Here is a 23,313-nt window from a genome sequence, read left to right on the forward strand (position 1 = left end):
ACTTCTTTGCATTAGGTTTTATTTTCCAAGCATAGAGCACTCCACAAGTTATTTTAGATCTCTCCTAATATTGTTATTTATTTAAACATTTCTATACCACCTATAACTAGGTGGTTTACAAAAACCTTTCACAGTATTCATATCACGACATAAAACAAAACAGACCGTAATAACAATTTGATCTTCAAAATTAAAAAAAAACACTGAGACAAAATATTTTACCTTCAACATTTTCCTAAACTGTGTTACACTCCTACACCGTGTTAGGACTTAGTGCACCTTAGTAAAAAGCAAACCCTTTCAGCATCTGATCTAAACCCTTAGCCTCCAATTGCCCCCCCCCCCCCCCCCGCACAAATTCTGCACCCTCAGATCCAACTCCCAGCCTCCAATCCCCTTCTGCACAAACCCTGTACTGTACCTTCTGATTCCCCAGCCTCCAATCCCCTACACCTACACAAACCCTGCATCCTCAGATCCAGCCACCATTCCCCCCCTGCGCAAACCCTGCAACCTCTGATCCCCCCAGCCTCCAACTGACCCCCCTCTGTACCCTGTGATCCAACCCCGAGCCCCACCAGTCAATGGAGTAACACCCAAATCCCCAGGCCCTGACCCCCACTGAATCAATGGCCCCACCCTCCCAGGAAAAGGATACCCCAGTCAGCAAATCCTTCCCCCCAAAGCTCCCTCTCCCTCTTCTCCACCCTTCCCATTCCCTTATTTCTCCTGGGGCTTAGCAGGGGTCAGAATTGGTGCTACAGTGGGGGCCGGGTGACCGTGATTCATCACTGTCATCTGAGTCAGCGCCAGATCCCAAAATGGTACCAATAAACCCTAACAGTTGTCACGTGCTACTGCAGGTGTGTTTATTAATGTTAATTGGTTGAAACCTAAAAATCAGAAGCCCTAAATATAAGACATTCTATTTTTCTTTTGTTAGATCATAGTGAGTTATCCACCTACAAAACAACTTACATCTGAGGAACAGGACCTGGTGTGGAAGTTTAGATACTATCTCACAAACCAAGAAAAGGTAAGCAGTTTAACTATGCAGGCATTTTTGGTTGAACAAATTAAAGGAGTAATATTTGACAATTAAATCTATTCTCTGTTGACAAGTGCAGTGCTTCAGCTACATGAGTTAGTGATGTTGTCCGATGATGTAAACATGGATACTGTCTCTCAGAGCTCAGGAAACCCTGGAAGCTTTTTGTGAGCATGCACAGAACTTCCGGTGCAGTTTATACTTCCTGAGTTCTCTTGGCCTGTACTTGTTAAAGCTGTTACCTTTGAATGGTTGAAGTTCTAATGAAAACATTTTTGTCTTTGCCATATAAGAGAGGGTTTTTTTTTGTGTATATATTTTCCTTCCAAATTTCCTTTGTATTATTCTCCTCCCCTACCCCCAAATAAAATAGATAATATATTATGTCAGTCTCGGATCCCACCAGAAGCAGATGTGCTACATATGTCTGTGATTGGACCATGACATTTCTCACTTCTGTCACTGTGCTAAGATGTCACTGAAAGCAAGCAGATATATCACCTTCAAAATAAGAGTCCTGCTATCTTCTCTGTCCAATTTCTTAAGCCTTCAAATGCCAAGAAGGAAGGCCAAAGAAGTGTGCATTCAAGAGGTATGAAGTAAAAAAGGTATCTTCCAAAGGATGATAGGTCCTCACCAAAAAAAGAAAATAAGAAAGAGGAAACTAAATCCCAGAAAACCTCAGGACTTGGTGTAGGTATCCTATGCACAGAAAGCAACCACTGTACTGCTAAAGCTACGGATGCAGAAATCAAAGAAGCCTACATTGCTACTGGTAAAGGACCTAGAGCAGATGTCCCACTTCAATTCACGCAGAGGAGAGAGCGTTGCTAACTCATTAGCCCTTTGCCAGGCTCAATCTGAACTGTTCGATGCATACTACAATTATGAAAGGTATTAATCCGCAAACAAATCTTTTCCGGAGATGGGAAGGCGGTAGAACAAGAGGGCATGAAATGAGATTGAAGGGGGGCAGACTCAAGAAGAATGTCAGGAAGTATTTTTTCACGGAGAGGGTGGTGGATGCTTGGAATGCCCTCCCGCGGGAGGTGGTGGAGATGAAAACGGTAACGGAATTCAAACATGCGTGGGATAAACATAAAGGAATCCTGTGCAGAAGGAAGGGATCCTCAGGAGCTTAGCCTAGAATGGATTGCAGAGCTGGTGGTTGGGAGGCGGGGCTAGTGCTGGGCAGACTTATACGGTCTGTGCTGGGGCTGGTGGTTGGGAGGCGGGACTAGTGCTGGGCAGACTTATACGGTCTGTGCCGGGGCTGGTGGTTGAGAGGCGGGACTAGTGCTGGGCAGACTTATACGGTCTGTGCCGGGGCTGATGGTTGGGCGGCGGGGATAGTGCTGGGCAGACTTATACGGTCTGTGCCGGGGCTGATGGTTGGGCGGCGGGGATAGTGCTGGGCAGACTTATACGGTCTGTGCCGGGGCTGGTGGTTGGGCGGCAGGAATAGTGCTGGGCAGACTTATACGGTCTGTGCTAGAGCTGGTGGTGGGAGGCGGGACTGGTAGTTGGGAGGCGGGGATAGTGCTGGGCAGACTTTTACAGTCTGTGCCAGAGCTGGTGGTGGGAGGCGGGGTTGGTGGTTGGGAGGCGGGGATAGGGCTGGCCAGACTTATACGGTCTGTGCCTTGAAGAGGACAGTACAAATAAAAAAGTAGCACATATGAATTTATCTTCTTGGGCAGACTGGATGGACTGTGCAGGTCTTTTTCTGCCGTCATCTACTATGTTACTATGAGCCATTCTCTCTGTAAATATAGAATGCACCATAGTGGAAAATTCATATAGGGAAGGAAGCAACAGAATTTGCAAAAGAAGGAAAAAAAAAAAAAAAAAGCTCTTCAAATAGCAGCCAATGAGGAGAAACAAAAAACTAATGTATAAGTACAGTGGGAAGAATAGTGTTACTTCAGGAACCATTCACAGATGAAAACTCAGTCACATGAATTGTTAGGAGAGGTGAGTTGAATGAAAGATTGTAATTCTGTGTCTTGGACTGCAATTGTCAGATAAGATGGTTCATATAGAACATGAAAAAAAAAAAAAACTGGTAAAACAGACATCTGCAGATTCTGTAAGAAAGAGCTGAATATGGTTACTTGTCTTATAGCTAGCTGCAAATTTGTGATGGTACAACATTTCCAAATAGACATAATAAGGTGGTATGTCTTCTCCACTGGAAACATTGCAACATTGTTGTATTGGTTGAGTACTGGGATCGTGATTTAGAGAGAGAATTACGGAGAATGAAGAGGTTATGATAACTTGGGACATTTCCATTCCAATGGATAAAACATATGGATATAAGAAGACCAGCATAGTGGTGAAGGAGAAAACACAAGACCTGCAGTGATAGTAGAGCTATTTGTGTCAATCGATTATCCTATGAATCGTATGGAGAAAAGGAAGATATTGAAGTATCAAGAAATACAATTAGAGACCAAGAAAATATAACAGAAAGATGCGGAAATATTACCTATCATTTTGGGTGTCCCAGCCTTGATTAAAATGAATTTTCAAACATACCTTAAGTAGAGGAGTGTGGTAGCCATGTTAGTCCACTCTTAAGGTTATCAATAGAAATCAAACAAAATAAAACATGGAAAAGAAAATAAGATGATTTGCTTATTTCCGATCTGACGAAGAAGGGCAACCTTCGAAAGCTAATCAAGAAATGTATTAAGTTATGTCCAATAAAAAAGGTATCATCTTATTTTCTTTTCCATGTTTTATTTTGTTTGATTTCTATTGACAAACATACCTTAAAATGTGAAGTGACTTGCCTGAGCTCACGGGAAAGGGATATCTGGTGCCTGGTTTCTCTAGTTCTCACTGTTCAGTGGTTATCAGACTATACTATTACACTAATAAGAACATCCATTAGAGCAGTACATAATTGTGTGAGAACTTGAGTGTCCCAGTATGCAGAAGTGAAGTAAGAATCTTTTTCTTGCTTACACTGCTCTCATTTTAGGTGGCTGGCCAGAACAATAGATCTACTGAGAATGCACATAGTGGGCAATACAGATAGGGCTTGAAGGGAAACTGAAGGCCTATGTAAGTAAAGGGAGGGATAAGGGAATTATATACTTATAAGAGCTTAGTGGAACTAAAAATGTAGGAGAATTAATGTTTTAATACCAAAATGATGTACCTATATGAAACTAGACTTCCAAAATTAATCATTTCTGTCTGTTTCACTCATGTTGTGTACTGTCCCCAGTAGCATTTGATTGAATCTTCCAATTTTGTTCAATTTTTTGTTTTAGAAGATAGAATAGTCTTTGACACTCTTCTACCTCCCCCCCCCCCCCCCCCCCCCCCCCCACACACACACACATATTATTATGTGTCCTTAACACTTCTGATACTTAGATTTTCCTATGGAAACAGGTCAATTCAGTTGAAATTTCAGGGAGGTCCAAATACATTGTGAGGTTGTTGAATATTTTGACAACTAGTTGTTACCTGTGGTTAAACAAGAAGGTTAGGTAACATGCAGTGTTTTAAATCTCATTGTTTTATTCTTCTAACATCTAATTTTGCCTTCAGTGAGAGATCTTCATAGAAAATAGAAAGTATTTCACTTGTTTAACTGATCCCTTGTTTGAAAGTAAAAGAAAAATTAGAAGGAAAGCAAATGTAGAAGGGAAATACATATGACAAAGTCCTAAAGTGAAAGAAAGTTAATTGTGCATTTAATAGTGTGAATTTGGCCGTGGAAATCCACTATGGCATACTGGTAATCAGTTTAGAATGGGTTGCTTTACTCTCTCACATTAAATATGCAGTTCAGAACGACAGCATAAAGAATACGTTTATCTCCTACAGCTACGGAAATTTACTATTAAATTGTTTCTCAGCTATAAACATTTTCTCCCATTTGTACATTCCTTTCTGCTCACAAATAGAACAATTAGTGGAAAAGATTCATGGAATGAATTATGTTTGATCATTTCCACTTTAGTATTCTTGGAAGAACTGGGCACCAGAGAACTTGCAGGACTTTAAATCAAAACTGTGCTGAGAATTTGAATGACACTGATTAACTTTATGATGCATTTTGCTTCTTAATTATTGTGGGATTGAGAGTATGCTACACACCGAGTCTTGCAAAACTCTATATACTGTAAGTCAGATGGTATCAAACCAGTCAGAATTGAAGCTTTAGGAGCCCTTTTACTAAGCCACAAACGCGCGTTCTACACACCTCAATTTTGAACTACTGCCGGGCTACCACGTGGCCCGGATGGTAGTTTCATTTTTTATGCGCATCCGCTACTCGCGCAGGAAAATTTTCCAGCGCGTGGTGCTAGCTGGACAGTAATTGGCATTGCACGCGCGCTGACATTTACCGCCCGTTAAACGCGTGAGAACTTACCGCTAAGTCAGTGGGTGGCGGTAAGGTCTCAGGCCCAAAATGGACGTGCAACAATTTTCATTTTGTAGCACGTCCATTTTTGGCCCCCCGAAAAAGGTCTTTTTTGCAGGTATGCTGAAAAATGGACGTGCTGCAAAATGAAAATTGTTGCACATCCATTTTGGGCCTGAGACCTTACCGCCACCCACTGACTTAGCGGTAAGTTCTCACGTGTTTAATGGGCAGTAAATGTCAGCGCGCGTGCAATGCCAATTACTGTCTAGCTAGCACCACGCGCTGGAAAATTTTCCTGCACGAGTAGCGGATGCGCATAAAAAATGAAACTACCATCCGGGCCACGTGGTAGCCCGGCAGTAGTTCAAAATTGAGGTGTGTAGAACGCGCGTTTGTGGCTTAGTAAAAGGGCTCCTAAAGCTTCAATTCTGGCTGGTTTGATACCATCCAATACACATGTGTACACCAGCGCAGGCCATTTTTCGGCACACCTAAGTAAAAGGACCCCTTAGTTTTCACATTTCTTAAATAATGTGCTAGAATTCTCCAGCTTTGTGTACTGTGTAAAGATCTAGAGCTGAATTTTAGTGTTAGTGTTTAGTTTTAGCAGGACATCTAAGTATAGTAAGCCTGCGTCTTTATTTCACCAGAATCAGAAACTCCCTCTTGGATGGGTCTCTAACATTCAGAGCCTCCATATCACCAGGTTTTTAACCTGAGGTCTCTAAAATATTTGTGACAAAAACATAATTTATGTTTCCTATTTTGACCCATCCTGCAGGAACCTTTCTTGAGTGTTGCGCTGCCAAAGATGCTTGCATTGTATTTTAATATAAAACAGCTACTCATTTTGAGTGACCAATTAAAAAAAAAAAAGATTTTTGCTGTTTGTCTTGCTTTCTTGCAAACCTGATCACTTTTCATTCCATTTCATTTTATAATTTTGATATACTTCTTGCTGCATAGTAATTAAGCAGTGCGTAAGCCAAAAGAGCAATCAATACATACTCGATAGAACAAATGCTAAATACTTATTATGTGGTATTCAAAGTGATTTCAGTGATCAGGAGACCGGCTAATTTGGGGGGTGGCCCTGGGGTGAAGTTGGCAGTTATGCAATTAAGTTCCAATATTCAGCAGGTAACCACATAAAAAGCACCCATATCTTTATGCGGTTCAACTTATGTGGCGAAGTCCTGAATAATTCACTTGACTGCATAATTATTATCCTACCACGCATGCCTGGATATTGAATGCTGGGGCTCTGACATGGCCCAGCATTGAATATCCAGGAATAAAACCAACAGTGGCTAAAAACATGCTACCGCTGGCTGAATATTGATCGGTTAATATGTAATAGCCCCCTCTAGAAGTCTACTAAATGTGAGTTGTGAGAGTCACTGGGTTAATCTTAAGCTAAGAAGGATCCTTGACAAGAACCAAGATCAACGTAAGGTAGATCAACAGGCCTCTTTCATTTGATAAATTAATATCTCCCTTACAGCTGTGCATTTTGTTCGTGTATAGAGCAGTTCTACCAAAGCAGCAAATCAGTTCGCGCTGTATAACAAAATTCAAAGCAACGGCTCTATTTAAAGCAGGTATCATAATAAGTGAGAGCACCCATTGTCTAAGATGCTGTTTGTCCATATTCATATGATTGGGCATGCATGAACATTTGCATGCAGGCACAGTAAAAACAGGCTTTGCCATCTGAAATAGTGCTGGACTGGCAGCAACTAAAGCCCCCATTCCATATCTTTCTGCTAGACTAGCAAAGCAAGTAGGATATGTCTCTCCACCAGCAGATGGAGGCAAATGCTGACAATTCAGTGACATCACCAGGAGTGGTGCAGCCCTAGAACTTACCAGTGATCTCTGGGTGCAGATGGTCTAGTTCATTGTCTTTGGGATTGGTTTCCAGAGGTGAAGGCCACAATTTGTAGCTCTAAGAGATGAGTTCACAGACCTTACCCCTGGTGGAGCAGGATGAGTTTCCGCTTCCTGAGAGCTCAAACTTCAAGCCTTGGCTTGGTGAGGCATTGCTGTGAGTAGTCTTGGGAGGCTTTTGCCCTGGCCAGAAGAGGCCTCCGCAAGCCACAAAACTTGACCTGCAGGCTTTTGATTGGTAGATCTTATGCTGGCAGTAGTCCTGGACATCATTAGCCAGCAGAGGGTGAATACTTAGTTTGGGTTCCCCCCTTGCCCTCTTCATTCTCCTAGTTCCCCCTCTGTATCCTAAGGGGCTAGTGTCCCTTGGGTTGGCATAACAAATGGAAAATAGAGAGATAATTCCTTCAGTGCAGAGTAAAGTTAAAGGCATCTCTGCTCAGCTGAGAGTGAATGCCCTGGCTGCTGTGCTGCCAGGCTGATCTGCTGATGAGTTTTGTTTGCACAGATGGCGCATGTTAAAAAAGAAGGCTAGCGTGTTCATGGAGGCAGCTGGCTCAGGTTGTTGCTAGAAACATGATAGCAGTTATTGCATGGTTCCTGCAGGCAGGGGGTGACTGGTGATTGAACTGGGTGGGACTGTTCGAACCAGGCCACTGATATAGTATATTTTCTGATCGTATCAGGCACCTTTGCACAAGAGAGTTCTGTGTTCGAGGGATTACCCAACTCCAGTGTGCTGGAGCGGTGGTCATCTTGGGGTAGTCAGCAGCCATAGAGATGCTGACTTGGGACTCAATGCAAATGGTGGCATAGGTTCTCAGTATCTTTGAATGTAACAGGGAGGCCTGTAAGAGGTGGAGAACTGGTTGGAGAAACTCCATCCTCTCTCCCTTTCTTCCCCAGTTTTTCCTTAACATAAAAAAAGGGGAGAAGCTGGTAGGGTTGTCCTGCATCTTACCTTTGGGGTCCTATGTCCCAAGGTAGGCAGCTTACCTGTGGAGGATTTGTTATGGTAGTGAGATGAGAAGAAGGCCCACCAAATTGCAGCACAGCGCTAGATCACTGGTGTGCATGGACATCAGGGCCACTTGTTATCTCAGGGACCCCATGGGTGATGTTTTTCCATGAATGAGGGTACAAAAAGGTTGCATTCATTCTGGAGATTCCCCTTTGACCATCCAGCCCACGGATAGTTGATGTAGGCTAACTCAGTCCTTTCTTTGAATGAGATCCTTATGGGCACCTTCTCCAAAGAGCTTGTGGAGGGGCAGCCCCAGCAACCACCAGAGCTGGCTGCACCTGTGAATGTGCTAGACTCCTTTCCTAACATGCACCATCTGTGTTAACAGAACTCCTCAGCGAATCAGCCTAACAGTGCTGCTGCCAGGGCATTCACTCTCAGAAGAGCAGATATGCTTTTAAATTTCTCCCTCATTGGACAGTGCACTACAGGAATCTCTCTCTCTCTTTTTTTTATTTTAATGCCATTCCAAGGGGAACACCACCCCTGACTAGGGAATGAAAAGAGAAAAGGGCAAGAGGGACCCAAAACTGAGGGGAGATCAACAGTTGGCCTTAATATCTCTAGAGATGCAGTTGTTCTTGGGCAATTCCATTCCTAATGGTTGATTTCCCCTTCCCCTCCCCCTGCTATGGGGAAAAGAAAACACAGCCTTGATGGCTTAGTTGCAAGTCAACAGCCACTGGCCTGCAGAGTTGTAGGTTAATTCCCAGTGCATACTCACAGGGTTTGTAAATAATTCCATATTCCTTTTAACAAATTAAAGGCTTGGGAGTTTTCCTGACCCAATCTGTTTCTGACAGTGGTTATTCTGAGGCTCAGATCATGCAGTAGAGGAAAACAGTGCTACTTACCCCTGAGATAAGCAGTTCTTGTTTAAGATCAGAGCTTCTCAGGGGAGTTCCTTCCCCTTAGCCTTCAGAGACCTCAATCTAGAGTCATAATTTCTCTCTGGTGGGGACAGTATAGTGGCTAAGCCCAGGCTCAGGGCTGCAGACAACTTGAAGGATTTAACAGGCTTTGCCTTGTCTATAGGCTTCTTTTTTTCTAGGCTGCTAAGCTGTTTATCCCAGGACCCTAGGTCTACATTGCTATGGCTAGCATTTTTGGGTAGGTGCAATTCCTACAGGTTTTTGAACATAAAAGAGGGAGCTGTTGAACATCCCTGCATGGGATCTGGCAAATTTCAGAGGGGTTGAGCGGCAGTGAGTTTCCAGTTACTGACTGGTACCTTTATTAGCTCAGTGCTGCTGTAGCTGTGTGGTATGACTTTCCTCAAGGGGGTCACCACCAGGGGATTTATACTTCTAGTAAAGGGAAAGCTAGGCTATCAAGAAACCTGGGCTGGGGTCACCTGGCTGATAAACTAGAACTAGAGTGGACAGAGTCCTTCTAGAATCTCTATGGTATAGAGTTAAGTTTCTGTTTAACCAATAATCTCTGTTGTTTGTCCAGGCTGCTATTCAGTGAGTCTATGCCTAGCCTCCCCTGTTTTTGGTTCCAGAATTGCCCGGTTGAGACCTTGAAGTCGTGCCAGTAGGTATTGCTCTCAAGAGGAAAGAGATCTTTCACATTCTTAGACATAAATCTCCATCCCTTTTACAGAGAATCAGCTGGTAGGTCTATTATAAGTTCCAGCGATATGGTGCATTTGAGGGGGCAAAGTCTTTATATTTGACCACTTTTGCCAGGACCTTTAGCCCAGAGGGGGTGGATATGCTAGCCCTGAAATACTTGGTGACCATTTCTTAGCCAGAGTGTGTTATATGGGAAGCCTTTAGCAATGCTGTTTTTAACATTCCCCTTTTCTTCTTCAGGGAATAGTTGCAGTGTAGGGGCAGCTAGTTTGGGATCCTCTTTGTTACGTATTGCTGGGGTCAGGCTGGGCTTCTTTTGCATCTTCTTCGTGGTTGCTGGTGGCGTTATTCCCAGATATTCAAAACCGGGACCTGTGCAGGCTGCAGCTTTGAATGTCTGGTTATTTTTAAGCCGGCTAATACGTGGCCACTTAAGTCGATATTCATCACTTAAGTGGCCATAGATAGGACACACATTTATGCAGTCCTATTTATGCACTAACTGTGGTGCCTGAGTGCTGAATTTGCCCCCAGAATGCCCCCATGATATTCAGTGGCACTTAGCCAGTTATGTGCTGCTGAATATCAGCGGTTAGCCCCAATAAAGCGATTTAATAGGTCAGCAGCCGGCTAAATCATTTTGAATATTGGGCAGAATATCTCCTTTCCCTTAAAACATTCATTTCTACTGTTAAGTAGAGAGGTGTGGTAGCAGTGTTAGTACACTCTTAAAGGTTATCAATAGAAATCAAACAAAATAAAACATGGAAAAGAAAATAAGATGATACCTTTTTTATTGGACATAACTTAATACATTTCTTGATTAGCTTTCGAAGGTTGCCCTTCTTCCTCAGATCAGAAAATAGCCGGTGCCAGTCAGGCCTTCACCCCTGTGGGCCAACACTTCACAAGACCAGAACACTGCACCAGTGATTTCACAGTAAGAATACTGAAAGGTAATTTTAAAACAATACAGGAATGTAAGACCTTTGAAATAAGAATGATTGAATATTTTGACACCCAACAAACAGTACTTAATAAGGATCTGGGTTTTCTAACTCATTATAAAACATAAAGCTGTATTTCTCTGTTTATTACCCTTCTCTCACCTACCAACACCCATTTTGTTAGAATATCAATGAAATGCTTTGATGTCCCCATGCATACCTCCTACCCACCCCCACCCTCCCACCCTGTCAGACTGTCAAAGTAATGCTTTGATGTTTCTCTCATATATACTATCTGCTACCACATTTGCTTATTTCCGATCTGAGGAAGAAGGGCAACCTTCGAAAGCTAATCAAGAAATGTATTAAGTTATGTCCAATAAAAAGGTATCATCTTATTTTGTTTTCCATGTTTTATTTTGTTTGATTTCTACTATTGAAACTGTAGTTGAAGAAGTTCTTCAACAACTGACTGAAGTTACCCAGTCCTTTAATGTACAGCCTGAAGAACAAATCAGTCGATAGTGGAGAAAATCAGACCCAAGATTTTCTTGGAGTCTCAAATGACAAGACTTAAACTTTCATACTTCAATAACATCCTGCAAAGAGACAGACATCATACTTGGGAAGGCTGAAGGTCAGTGCAAGGAGAAGGACCAACAACACAATGGATCTCTAGCAGCAACTACGGATGCCATTCTGTCAATTATTAGCCACCTGATTGAAGGCCAAACACAGTTCAGGGCATCAGTCCACAGGGTTGCCATGAGTCGACACCAATTCAACGGCACATAACAAAAAAAGAAAAAGAAAATCCCCTTTCCCTAAATTTCTTTGTGCGTGGGGGGAGGGGGGCTATAACAAAACAGAAAATGGTGCTTGAAGCCTTTATTACATCAGCACCACAACTGAGCCTAGTCTGCCAATAGAGTGAAGCAGAATTGTGTTGCCCTTTAAAGGTGCACTTTCCACCTTAGTTTGTCAGGAGTATAAAAAAATAATTAAAAACTAAACACTTTCATCTTAGCTATTCCCACCATTATAAATCAATATTTTTTTTTAAAAATCCTCTTCAGAAATTTGGTCTAGCTGGATTAATTTAGTGTATTGTATGTTCAAGTGCTTGGTTCTACTATTCCTTGGTAAGAAATCGTATGCCTCTAGTTAACTCTGATCTGTGTGTCCTGTTTTGGTTAATTCATAAACTTAATTTACCGAGGCATAGATTGATTAGGTTTGACTGTTTCTTACATATCCTGATGACAAGGTCATTAATGTGGTTATTACAAATGGCAGTAAAACCAAAATGTTTTATTACTGTTTTGATTTTTTTTTAAACTGTTCAGGGGAGTGCTTGCTTCAAATAGTTTCCATAAGGCTTAATGTGCTAGAACATGTTCATTACTTATTTTCTTTTCTGATATTATTGGGTTTTATAGGCTCTAACAAAGTTCTTAAAATGTGTAAATTGGGACTTACCACAAGAGGCCAAGCAAGCTCTGGAATTACTGGGGAAATGGAAGCCAATGGATGTGGAAGATTCTTTGGAGCTACTGTCTTCTCATTTCACCAATCCTACCGTGCGAAGATACGCAGTTGCCAGACTGCAACAGGCAGATGATGAGGTGAAGCACTATTGTCTTCGTAAACGGCGGTTAGAAATTGTGTGGGTCATTTGCACCTCGTGGCATTAGATTAGCAATAACACTGCATACTGATAAGAGATATAGGTTAAGGGCACAGTTCCTCTCTGCTATCCTGGCTGGAAGTAGTATTAAAAGGGGAAACAACAGTCAAGAAGTAAATGGAAGTCTTAAGCACCTGTACTTCTTTCCTTTTATGTGATACCTTATCTTTCCTTCCCTTCCCTTCTCTTTTACGTGACAATTGTGTTAATGCACCCATCAGAATGTTTTTCTTAATCTAACTTCTATTTCTATCTCCTTTTTTTCTTAGTTTAAGCTTTTAAATGTGCTGATTTATATTATGATTTGTTAGATAGTTTAATATAATGCTGACTCACCTTTGAGTATCGTAATTTTCAATTTGTTTTTGGGGTTATGACTGGGGAAATTTACAAATGGCTTCAAATATTTTCTAGGAAGGATTCATAAATGTAAATAAGGAGGACAGTTTTGGTCTCATTATATATATATATATATATATATATATATATATATATATATATATATATATATATATATATATATATATATATATATATATATATATATATATATATACACATATATATCCTGCCTACTGATATCACCTGCAGATCATTAGCATTTATGTACATTTTTTTAAAATATAGCCTATATCTTTCTATTCCACGCAGGATATATTCACCAATGAACCATAGTTGTTCCAGAAAAAGAAAAATAAAGGCACTAGAAAACTGGGGATGGGCTGGTAAAGTGTTGTTGCTTACCTGTAACTTGAGTTCTCTGTGGATAACAGGATAATGCAGATACCTGAGTAGCCCCAGATTCAGCCAGTAGGCATAGAGTGACAACTTTCTGCCTTGCTCTCGAACAGCAAATTGCCAGTTAACTAAGCAGCCAGGATGTCGCTGAAACTTGCAAAAGATAGAGCAACAGAGAGAACAAGAAAAACAGTACATAAGTATTGCCATACTGGGAAAGACCAAAGGTCCATCAAGCCCAGCATCCTGTTTCCAACAGTGACCAATCCAGGTCACAAATACCTGGAAAGATCCCAAAAAAGTACAAAACATTTTATACTGCTTATCCCAGAAATAGTGGATTTTCCTCAAGTCCATTTAATAATGGTCTATGGACTTTTCCTTTAGGAAGCCGTCCAAACTTTTTTAAAACTCAGCTAAGCTAACCGCCTTTTCTAAATTTTCTGGCAACGAATTCCAGTACATGGTACATGAAGCAAAGAAAAAACTTCAGAATAAAAGCGTATTTATTAAGTAACTGAAAGAACTCAAAGAACAAGCAGAACCGAGAATACATTTTTTTTATACCTTACAATAACAGTACATCCCAATAAGCGGGGAAGGAGGGAGGGATGGTATGTCTGCATTATCCTGTTACCCACGGAGAACACCAGTTACAGGTAAGCAACAACACTTTCTCTGTGGGGCAGGGTAATGCAGACACACTGGTGATTCCCTGGCAGAGGGTTGCTAAATAACCTATAAATTTTGAAATGCAACTTGAAGCAGTGAAAATGGGTGTGCAAATGTATGTGTGGTAGACCATGTGACCGCTTTGCATATGTCCAGAAACAGAAGACCTTTGAGGAAAGCCGCAGACGTCGCCTGTGCATGCACAGAATGAGTTTCAGTGGCAGTCAGCACTGGCTGATTCTGTTGATGATTACGTGCTGCAATCCAGGAGGATATAGTTTGTCTGGTTACTGATGAGCCAGGAGACATTTGGTGATAGGACAAGAAAAGCTAAGAAGAATTTCTGTGAGATTTTGTACGCTGAAGATAAAATAACAAAGCTCTTTGACAATCCAGTCTATGAAGCGATGCTTATGCAGCGGAAGAATGAGGTTTTGGATAAAACACAGGTAAAACAATATCCTGGTTGTGATGAAATGCAGTGACCACCTTTGGCTGAAACTTGAGGTGAGTACATAAGGTTATCTTAAAAGGGTAAAATTATGTATACGGAGGATAATGCACCAATGCTTGTAGTTCACTTACTCGTCTGGCTGAGATGACAGCTACCAGGAACAACATTGTCCACATAAGGAATTGCAAAGAAACTGATGCTAAAGGATCAAACGGTGGTTGCATCAGTTCAGCAAGGACTAGATTAAGGTCCTAAGAAGGAGGCAGTGGCTTGATTGAAATGGATTAGGCCCTTTAGGAAGCATTTGATTAGTGGGTGTGATAATAGTGTTAATGATCCTGCCTGGGAAAGAATACTGGAAATTGCAGCGAGGTGAACTCGTACTGAAGAAGGTTGTAAACCAGAAGCACAGGTGGAGCAAGTAAGACAATAAAGAAGAAATTGACAAGAGAGTCCAGATTTTAGCCATTTGTATTACACCAGTTGAAGAACCTTTTCTGTTTCAGTGAATAAAGATTTGTGAGTGGAAGGTTTATGAGGTGCATGTAAAACATCTGAGACTGCCAGTGTTGTAGAGAATGATGTGACCCTTGAACCTTCCAAGCCGTCAGTGACAGTTTCCAGGGATTGGAATGTAGAAGTTGTCCATTTTGCTGAGTGAGGAGGTGAGGATGATCTCCCAGAGGTATGGCCTTGATCTGGGAGAGTCTGAGGAGCCATAGATACCATGATTGATGAGGTGAGTTGGGTGCTATGAGGGTAAGAAGTGCAACATCCTGAATAACCTTGTGGATAATTCTAGTAATTAGAGGAATTGGAGGAAAACCATAATAGAGGCCTTTTGTTCAAGAAAGGTGAAATGGGTCCTTGTGCAGACTGAGTGGTGAGGGAAGTCTGGAACAAAACTGTTGACATTTGTAATTGTGATCCGAAGCAAACAGGTCTATACAAGGTGTCCCCCACCTTTTGAATATGTGACTCGTGAGGTATAGACCGGTTCAACTTCTCTGCCAATATATTGCATTGGTCTGGAAGATAGGAAGCCTGAAGAGTTGCTTGAAGTTGAAGAAGAAGAGTCCATATTTGGAATGCCTCCAAACAGAGAAACAGAGACCCTGTGCCCCCTTGCATGTTCAAATAGAACATCATGACCTGGTTGTCTGTCTGAATTGCATAGAAAACTCCTCTGAGTTCAAGAAGATTGATCTGTAAGGTAGCTTCCAATTGAGTCCATTGTTCCTGGGTACGATAGTGTAGAAAATGAGCTCCTCATCCATGGGACGAAGCATCTGTTGTCAATGTGAGAGTTGTGGGTGGATGATGAGAAGGAGCTCCCTCTAGTAAATTGGGGGAGTGAAGCTACCTTTGATGTACCTTCTTTATTGGTGGGGTGAAATAAATCCTGTGAGAAGGTTTGTGATTGGTCTGGTCCCATTATTGTTTCAAGGCCCATTGTAGCAGGCGCATCCTAAGGCATGCTGTAGAAACCATTGCTGTGGACACAGACATGTGACCAAGGAGATGGAGAAAGGTTCTGGCTATACAAATGATTAAAGACAGTAGCTGAGAGGCCAGGAGTTGAATTGCTTGAATACATTGAGGAGGAACGAACATTCAAGCCTGAGTAGTGTCCGGAAGTGCTCCTATAAAGAGAATTGACTGAGTTGGACTGAGGTTCTACTTTTGATAGTTTATTATGAACCCCAGCTGAGTGAGGAGAGACGTTGTTGTCTGGAGCACTCTGAGAAGGTTGGTTTTGCTGTGCCCATATATCAACCCGTTGTCTAAGTATGGAAAGACTTAAGATTTCTTTCCTTCTCAGGTAAGCTGCTACTACAGCTAGTGTCTTGGTGAACATCCTGGGCACTGTTGCCAGCCCAAACTGAAGCACCTTGTACTGGAAATTAAGGTCTTTGAAAATAAAGCGGAGGCACTTCAAATAAGGTGGATATATTGGAATATGGGCGCATGCATCCTTTAAGTCCAATGCCACTAGCCAGCTCTTTCGATGGAGCAGAGGGAGGATGGTTTGAAGTGAATACATACAAACTTTGTCCTTCTTGAGATACAGATTGAGCTGTCTTAGATTGAGGATAGATCTGAGCCCTCCCCCCCCCCCCCCCAGGACATTTTGGGAATCTAAAAAAAAAAACAGGAGTTAAACCCGGTGAAGCATTGAGACGAAGTGTTGGTTCAAAAGAGGCTCCTTCGAGAAGAAGCTGGATTTCTTGGACAAGCATTGTCGACTGCTTCGGAGGGTTGACGGAAGGAGGAAAATCCTTGGGTATGGTTTGAAAGTTCAGTTTGTATCCAGTCTTTATGATGTCGAGGACCCACTCGTCTGTAGTGATATGAAGCCAATTGTGAAGGAAGTAAGACAGACGACTTCCTAAAAGGAGAGTGTCAAAAACTAGGTGTGGGTTTAGGAAGGATAGTGGTTGAAGATAACTGCGACTTTCTCTCCCTAGGCCTGGAATGTTGGTAAGAAGTCTGGCTGGATTGTTGTGGTTGTAGCTGCCTGGAATAAGGCTGGTAGTGCTTACGATATTCAGGTTGATATTGAAAATATTTACAAAAGAATACATTATTCCAATTTTTAAAAGGTGAAGTAGAGTCAGTAGAGGGATTGAAAGCTCCTTACAAGTAGATCTGTAATCTTTAACTTGGGATACTGCGCCCTTTATCCCTAAACAAGTTGTCTCCCAGACATGGGGCATCCGCTAGTCTGTCATGACGGTCATCTCTAAGCCCTGCCATTCTGCGTGCTGCGATGGAGACAGCTCCTAGCCTGGAAGTGGTATTTTTTTATTTTTTGTTACATTTGTACCCCACGCTTTCCCCACTCATGGCAGGCTCAATGCGGTTTACATGGGGCAATGGAGGGTTAAGTGACTTGCCCAGAGTCACAAGGAGCTGCCTGTGCCTGAAGTGGGAATTGAACTCAGTTTCTCAGTTCCCCAGGACCAAAGTCCACCACCCTAACCACTAGGCCAATTAGTGATCAGATGAAAAGTAATTTTCTTGAATGCAGATAAAAAAAAAAAAAGTGTCACCTGTTCTGGTAAAGGTGAAGAAACAGCTTCCAATGCAGAATATAGTTTAGAATGCTGATAGTGCATTATCTGCAATTGATGTGCAGCTATTCTGGAGGCAAGCATAGCTCTTGCAAAAACCTTGCTGCCAACTGCATCTAAAGTATTTGGGTCTTTTCCAGGAGGAAACTGAGGATGAGAGTTCATGGACTTTGACTTATTGATCGCGGCCTCAAATATCACTGAGTGATGTGGGAGTTGGGTCTTTTCATGACCTGGTGCAGGCTAAACGTTGTATTTAGTGTCTAGGTGCTTTGAAGTGTGTTGCTGAGTATAAGGGTTTTGCCATAGTTTTGTCTATAAGCTTTGAAGAATAGAATGTATAGGCACCACCATTGGTCATGAGGGAGTGTCAGTAGAAGTAAGGTGTTATTGTTGGGAGAGGACAGCTGTTCCAGACCCTTCCCACTGCTTCTCTTGCAAGCATAGCGCCTATCTACAGTCTCAACTTTCAAATCCAAATCATAAACACTCGTATCTGCCAGTTCCACAGCTGATCACTGTCCGGCTGTGGCTAGATAGGGAGAACCTAGGTGCTTTGAAAGTCTTTTTTATTCACAATTGCCTATGTTCCTAAAGCAAGATCTTTCAGCAGCTTTTGAATAAATTTACTATAACTGATGTCTTCAGGAATATCTGTCTTTACCGGTTCAGCATTAACTTCTATTACAGTGTTAGAAGGCATTTTGATCTGGAACAGGTTGGTCTTTCTCAGAAGAGCAGACCCTCAGTAGGATCAAACTGAGAAGGCACTGCTGAGAGGACAGAACAGGGCTGACTGAGTGCATAAAAGGAGCTGGTGAGGGAGTATGCGGCACTGGCAGTGGAACTGCAGTTGGTACTGAAGGCAGGAAAGCAGTCTGTGTCAGCAACTGTGGCTGCTGTAACATTTGCTGAAAAAAATGGAACAGCAGAGAAGCCGCCTCCTGTGTGGCTAGTACTGATTGAATAGGAGGTACTTGCACAGTAGCCTGCTGACTGACAGGTGAGTCTAAATGTTGAGTTTTGTTCACTTTTTGAGCCTCTTTTGAGGTGGCCGTGGCACTATATCCTTTGCTGAATTTGGTGGGGGAGTAGAATCCCTGGAGTGCTTTAATAAAGAGGAGGTGGTGACCGGTGTCTGTGTCAGTGCCGTAACTGGTTCTGTTAATATTATCGGTGACTGCTTAGACTTTTTGACAGTCTTCCCTTTGGAGTATGTAATCTTCATCATTGGGTCTCTGAACTCAAATTCTCCTGAGGGGAGAAAAGGTTGATGCCAGGACCCATTGGTACTGCTTGAGAGCCCATTGGGTCTGGCTGCAGAGCAGCTATACTGATAGAAGAGCCTGCCGGTACCTTAACAAAGCCCTTTGGGTCGGCACTTATTTGCTCCATGAAAGGGAAGATAGAACTGCAGCTTTTCCTGTGAGGGAACAGAGAGAGCACGTCCATATTGATATGTGGAAAAAGTAAAAACTGGTGATTTGCTGTTCGAGAGCAAGGCAAGAAGCTGTCACTTTATGCTGATTGGTTGAATCTACCTTTAAGCTGGGAAAGTGCATCTGGGCAGGCAGCACGCAGATATTGCTACCAGTGTGTTTGCATTATCCTGCCCCAATGAGAGCAAGCTGGAGTGAAGGAGGAAAAACATTGGTAGTTGGGGGGATGGGGGTCACATTGTGCTGTTATGGGAATCTCAGAGTACAGTAGGGCAGATCAGTCTAGGCACAACGACCAGAGGTGCAGTAGTTGCAGTGTGTGCTGAGGCAAACTATATTGCTTCTGCGGGACAGGTGTTATTCCCTGGGACCAGGCCTTAGTTGTGCCTCAGTTGGAACTCAAGGCTTCCAGCCACATCTGGTGCTTCCTCTGGCCCAGGCTGACAGCCCCTGGGTTCTCCCTCTCTAGCCACAGCCGGCCAGTGATTGGCTGTGGAGCTGGCAGATACAAGTGTTTATGATTTAGATTTGAAAGTTGAGGCTGTAGATAGGAGCTATTCTTGCCAGAGAGGCAGTGGGAAGGGTCTAGGACAGTTGTTCTCTCCCAACAGTGACACCTTTGAACAGGAAAGTTGACTGCAAGGAGCTGTTCACCCTAAAAAGAGGGTGAGAGGGGTATTACATTTGGCACTTCTATCCCTCACTTATCCCAAAGAGTTCTGTGTGGTTTACAAACAAGTATCTAGGTATTCCTAGGAAAATTCATCATCAAGTAAAATACTGTCAATGAACATTAACACATTTTCTAGCAAGATAAGTTTTGAGCATTTTTTAAATTGTTTGTAAGTAGATTACTGTCTTATAACTGCTGATAAAGAGTTCCACTAAAAAAGCAGATTGATATGAAAAATGACCTGAGAACATCGCTTTGTACTTACTTTCTTTGAATGCAGATAGTGTAAAATCAGATAGAATCTACCTGAAGCATCACAATTCCTGAATGGTAAATCAATAAGACTAGACATATAGGCTGGGGCTAACCCATGAAGAATTAAGTAAGTTAAAGAACACATTTTAAATATAACACATGCCTTAGCTGGAAGCCAATGCAGTTTTAGAAATAATGGGGTGACTCAGATTTGGAAGAGTGGTGTGAGGAGTTGGTATCTATCTATCTATCTATCTATCTATCTATCTATCTATCTATCTATCTATCTATCTATCTATCTATCTATCTATCTATCTATCTATCTATCTATCTATCTATCTATCTATCTATCATTCATTCACATCAACTGAAATCCCCACACCTTCTACCTTGGGAAACAGATAATTGTATAACATGCATGATATACCGTATAAACTCATATGAGTCGAGGGCAGTTTTAGGACTAAAAATGGCCAACAATGCTGTGACCTTTGTATAAATTGAGGCTGGGGCCCACATTTTTCTCTCTCCCTCTCTTCTACCTTCAGATCCAACATTGTTCTCTCTCTCTCCCTATCACTCCTCCCCAGCATCACCCCTGTGTTTTCCAACCCCCTCCCTCCCTTCCCATAGCTTCACAGATTTCAATAGGGTCAGAACAGACTTAAAGCCAGGGAGAAACAACTAAATCATCAGATTTCAGTATGTGAGGATTATATATGTATCTCTCACTCTAAACCTTGACAATTTTGCCAAAGCAAAATGCACAAATCACTCACCCTTCCTATCCAAGGAGAATGAATTCTTCAGAAATGAGTATTTCGCAGCACCCCACCCACCCACACTCCAGTAAAAAAAAAAAAGTGTGTGTGTGTGTGGGGGGGGGGGGGGGGGGGGGGGGGGGGGGGGATCAGAATTTCACTTGCCAGTTCTTTCAACACCATCTCAGCAAAATATCCTCTTTGAACCTACTGTCAGGGTTGCCAGGTGGAAATTTTTTTTCCAGCCCAAAACCTGCCCAAACTCAAACCTCGCCCCTGACACCCCCCCCCCCGCGTCATCACCCCCGCCCCCGCCGTCATCAACCCCGCCCCTGCCGTCATCGGCCCCGCCTCCCCCGTCATCGGCCCCGCCTCCCACGTCATCGGCCCTGCCTCCTACGTCACTAACCCCGCCCAAAAACGTCAGTAACCCCGCCCACCGCGGCCGAAAAAGCCGCACAAAAAACCGCCCTGAAGCCAAAAAGCAGCCCAAAAAACCGCAACCCGCCGCGGGCAAAAATTTCCTGCGGCAGGTCGCGGAAAACCGCCCAATTGGGCGGTAAAACCGCCCACCTGGCAACACTGCCTACTGTTTGAACCATCAGCCAATCAAATGACGTTTTGCTGTAGCTTTCTCCAGCTCACCTGATACTTGTCATGCACTGCACATGTCCCTGCAGGCATGCCCTCCTGTCAGTGTACATGCTCAGAACAAACTTTCAACCACCCAGAACATTTACAGATTTTGAACAATCACTACTATTTATTTTTATCACTCCCCACTCTCACTTGCACACCTCCCTCCAAACTCTTCTCTTTAATTTGAAAACTGTTCAAACTCACCTTGAATTAAGTTCTCCCCGCACCAAGGACATATATAGCACTGACTGTATCCTGTCAAATAATTTCACACAACCAAAATCTGTTCACTGTACTTGCATAAAGTTTGCAATTGAAAGAGTGCTATGGCACTGATGAGAATGACCCATAGATAAGATTAAGGCTTCTTTTTGATTAAAATTTTTAAATTGCATGATTAAAGGCGGGACACAGCCAGCAGTCCATTTGGGGGGGGGGGGGGCACACATTTCCTCTCCCTTCCCACCCCCATCCCCCACATTAGATATCATACCTTAGGTGGTGGGGATGCCGAAGCTGATGGTTGGCATTCAGAAGTTTTTTTTTTTTTATTCAGTCATTGACAAATATGATCTTGTTAGTTTACCAACCAAGTCTGTTTTTTAATGATTTTCTTATGAAGACATATCACTTGGTTTTAAGATGTTGGCATCATTGCATCCCTTCAGGTCTGTCTTTTAGAACGCTATCTATGAATGTACAGTTAAGTGAAATTTCTGTTTGCATCTTCCAAGGATTTATTAATGTACCTGCTGCAGCTGGTTCAGGCTCTGAAATATGAAAATTTTGATGACATAAAGAATGGACTAGAGCCAAATAAGAGAGACAGTCAGGGGTCAGTGTCAGAAAGCATGACTAGTTCTGGGATAAACCCTGCAGAAATAGAAAGGTGAGTGCTGAATTATTTTTGCTTTTTTTTAACACAGAAATAATCATGTTAATTAAGATTATTGGTGTACAGACTTTAATTCTGATAACTGGTCCTGTGTGTTTGTTACCAAGTCACTAAGGGGACAGTTCTATATCAGGTCTCCTAGAATTATGTATCCATACTGCCATACTGGGAAAGACCAAAGGTCCATTGAGCCCAGCATCCTGTTTCCAACAGTGGCCAATCCAGGTCACAAATACCTGGCAAGATCCCAAAAATGTACAAAACATTTTATACTTCTTATCCCAGAAATAGTGGATTTTCCCCAAGTCCATTTAATAATGGTCTATGGACTTTTCCTTTAGGAAGCCGTCCAAACCTTTTTTAAACTCTGCTAAGCTAACCGCCTTTACTACATTCTCTGGCAACAAATTTCAGTGTTTAATTACACGTTGAGTGAAATATTTTCTCCGATTCGTTTTAAATTTACTGCATTGTAACTTCATCGCATGCCCCCTAGTCCTAGTATTTTTGGAAAGCGTGAACAGACGCTTCACATCTACCCGTTCAACTCTACTCATTATTTTATAGACCTCTATCATATCTCCCCTCAGCCGCCTTTCCTCCAAGCTGAAGAGCCAGAGCCGCTTTAGCCTTTCCTCATAGGGAAGTCGTCCCACCCCCTTTATCATTTTTGTCGCCCTTCTCTGCACCTTTTCTAATTCCACTATATCTTTTTTGAGATGTGGCGACCAGAATTGAACACAATATTCGAGGTGTGGTCGCACCATGGAGTGATACAAAGGCATTATAACATCCTCATTTTTGTTTTCCATTCCTTTCCTAATAATACTTAACATTCTGTTTGCTTTCTTAGCCGCAGCAGCACACTAAGCAGAAGGTTTCAACTTATCATCAACGACGACACCTAGATCCCTTTCTTGGTCCGTGACGCCTAATGTGGATCCTTGCATGACATAGCTATAATTTGGGTTCCTCTTTCCCACATGCATCACTTTCCACTTGCTCACATTAAATGTGATCTGCCATTTAGACGCCCAGTCTCCCAGTTTCATAAGGTCCACTTGTAATTTTTCACAATCTCGCGATTTAATGACTTTGAATAACTTTGTGTCATCAGCAGATTTAATTACCTCACTAGTTACTCCCATCT

The 23,313-nt window shown here is 42.4% G+C and overlaps 1 protein-coding gene across 1 annotated transcript in view; it reads left to right on the forward strand.

Annotated features, from left to right (window-relative positions):
* Nucleotides 1–23,313, forward strand: part of PIK3C3 (phosphatidylinositol 3-kinase catalytic subunit type 3) — a 333,547-nt gene that overhangs the window by 109,296 nt on the left and 200,938 nt on the right. Inside the window, exons 9-11 of the mRNA XM_030192881.1 lie at nucleotides 944–1,036; nucleotides 12,316–12,501; nucleotides 22,003–22,157. Coding sequence (XP_030048741.1) covers nucleotides 944–1,036; nucleotides 12,316–12,501; nucleotides 22,003–22,157 — 434 coding nt within the window. The remainder of the gene's footprint in view (nucleotides 1–943; nucleotides 1,037–12,315; nucleotides 12,502–22,002; nucleotides 22,158–23,313) is intronic.

Source organism: Microcaecilia unicolor, chromosome 2, assembly GCF_901765095.1.
Source record: "Microcaecilia unicolor chromosome 2, aMicUni1.1, whole genome shotgun sequence".
NCBI classification, from domain to species: domain Eukaryota; kingdom Metazoa; phylum Chordata; class Amphibia; order Gymnophiona; family Siphonopidae; genus Microcaecilia; species Microcaecilia unicolor.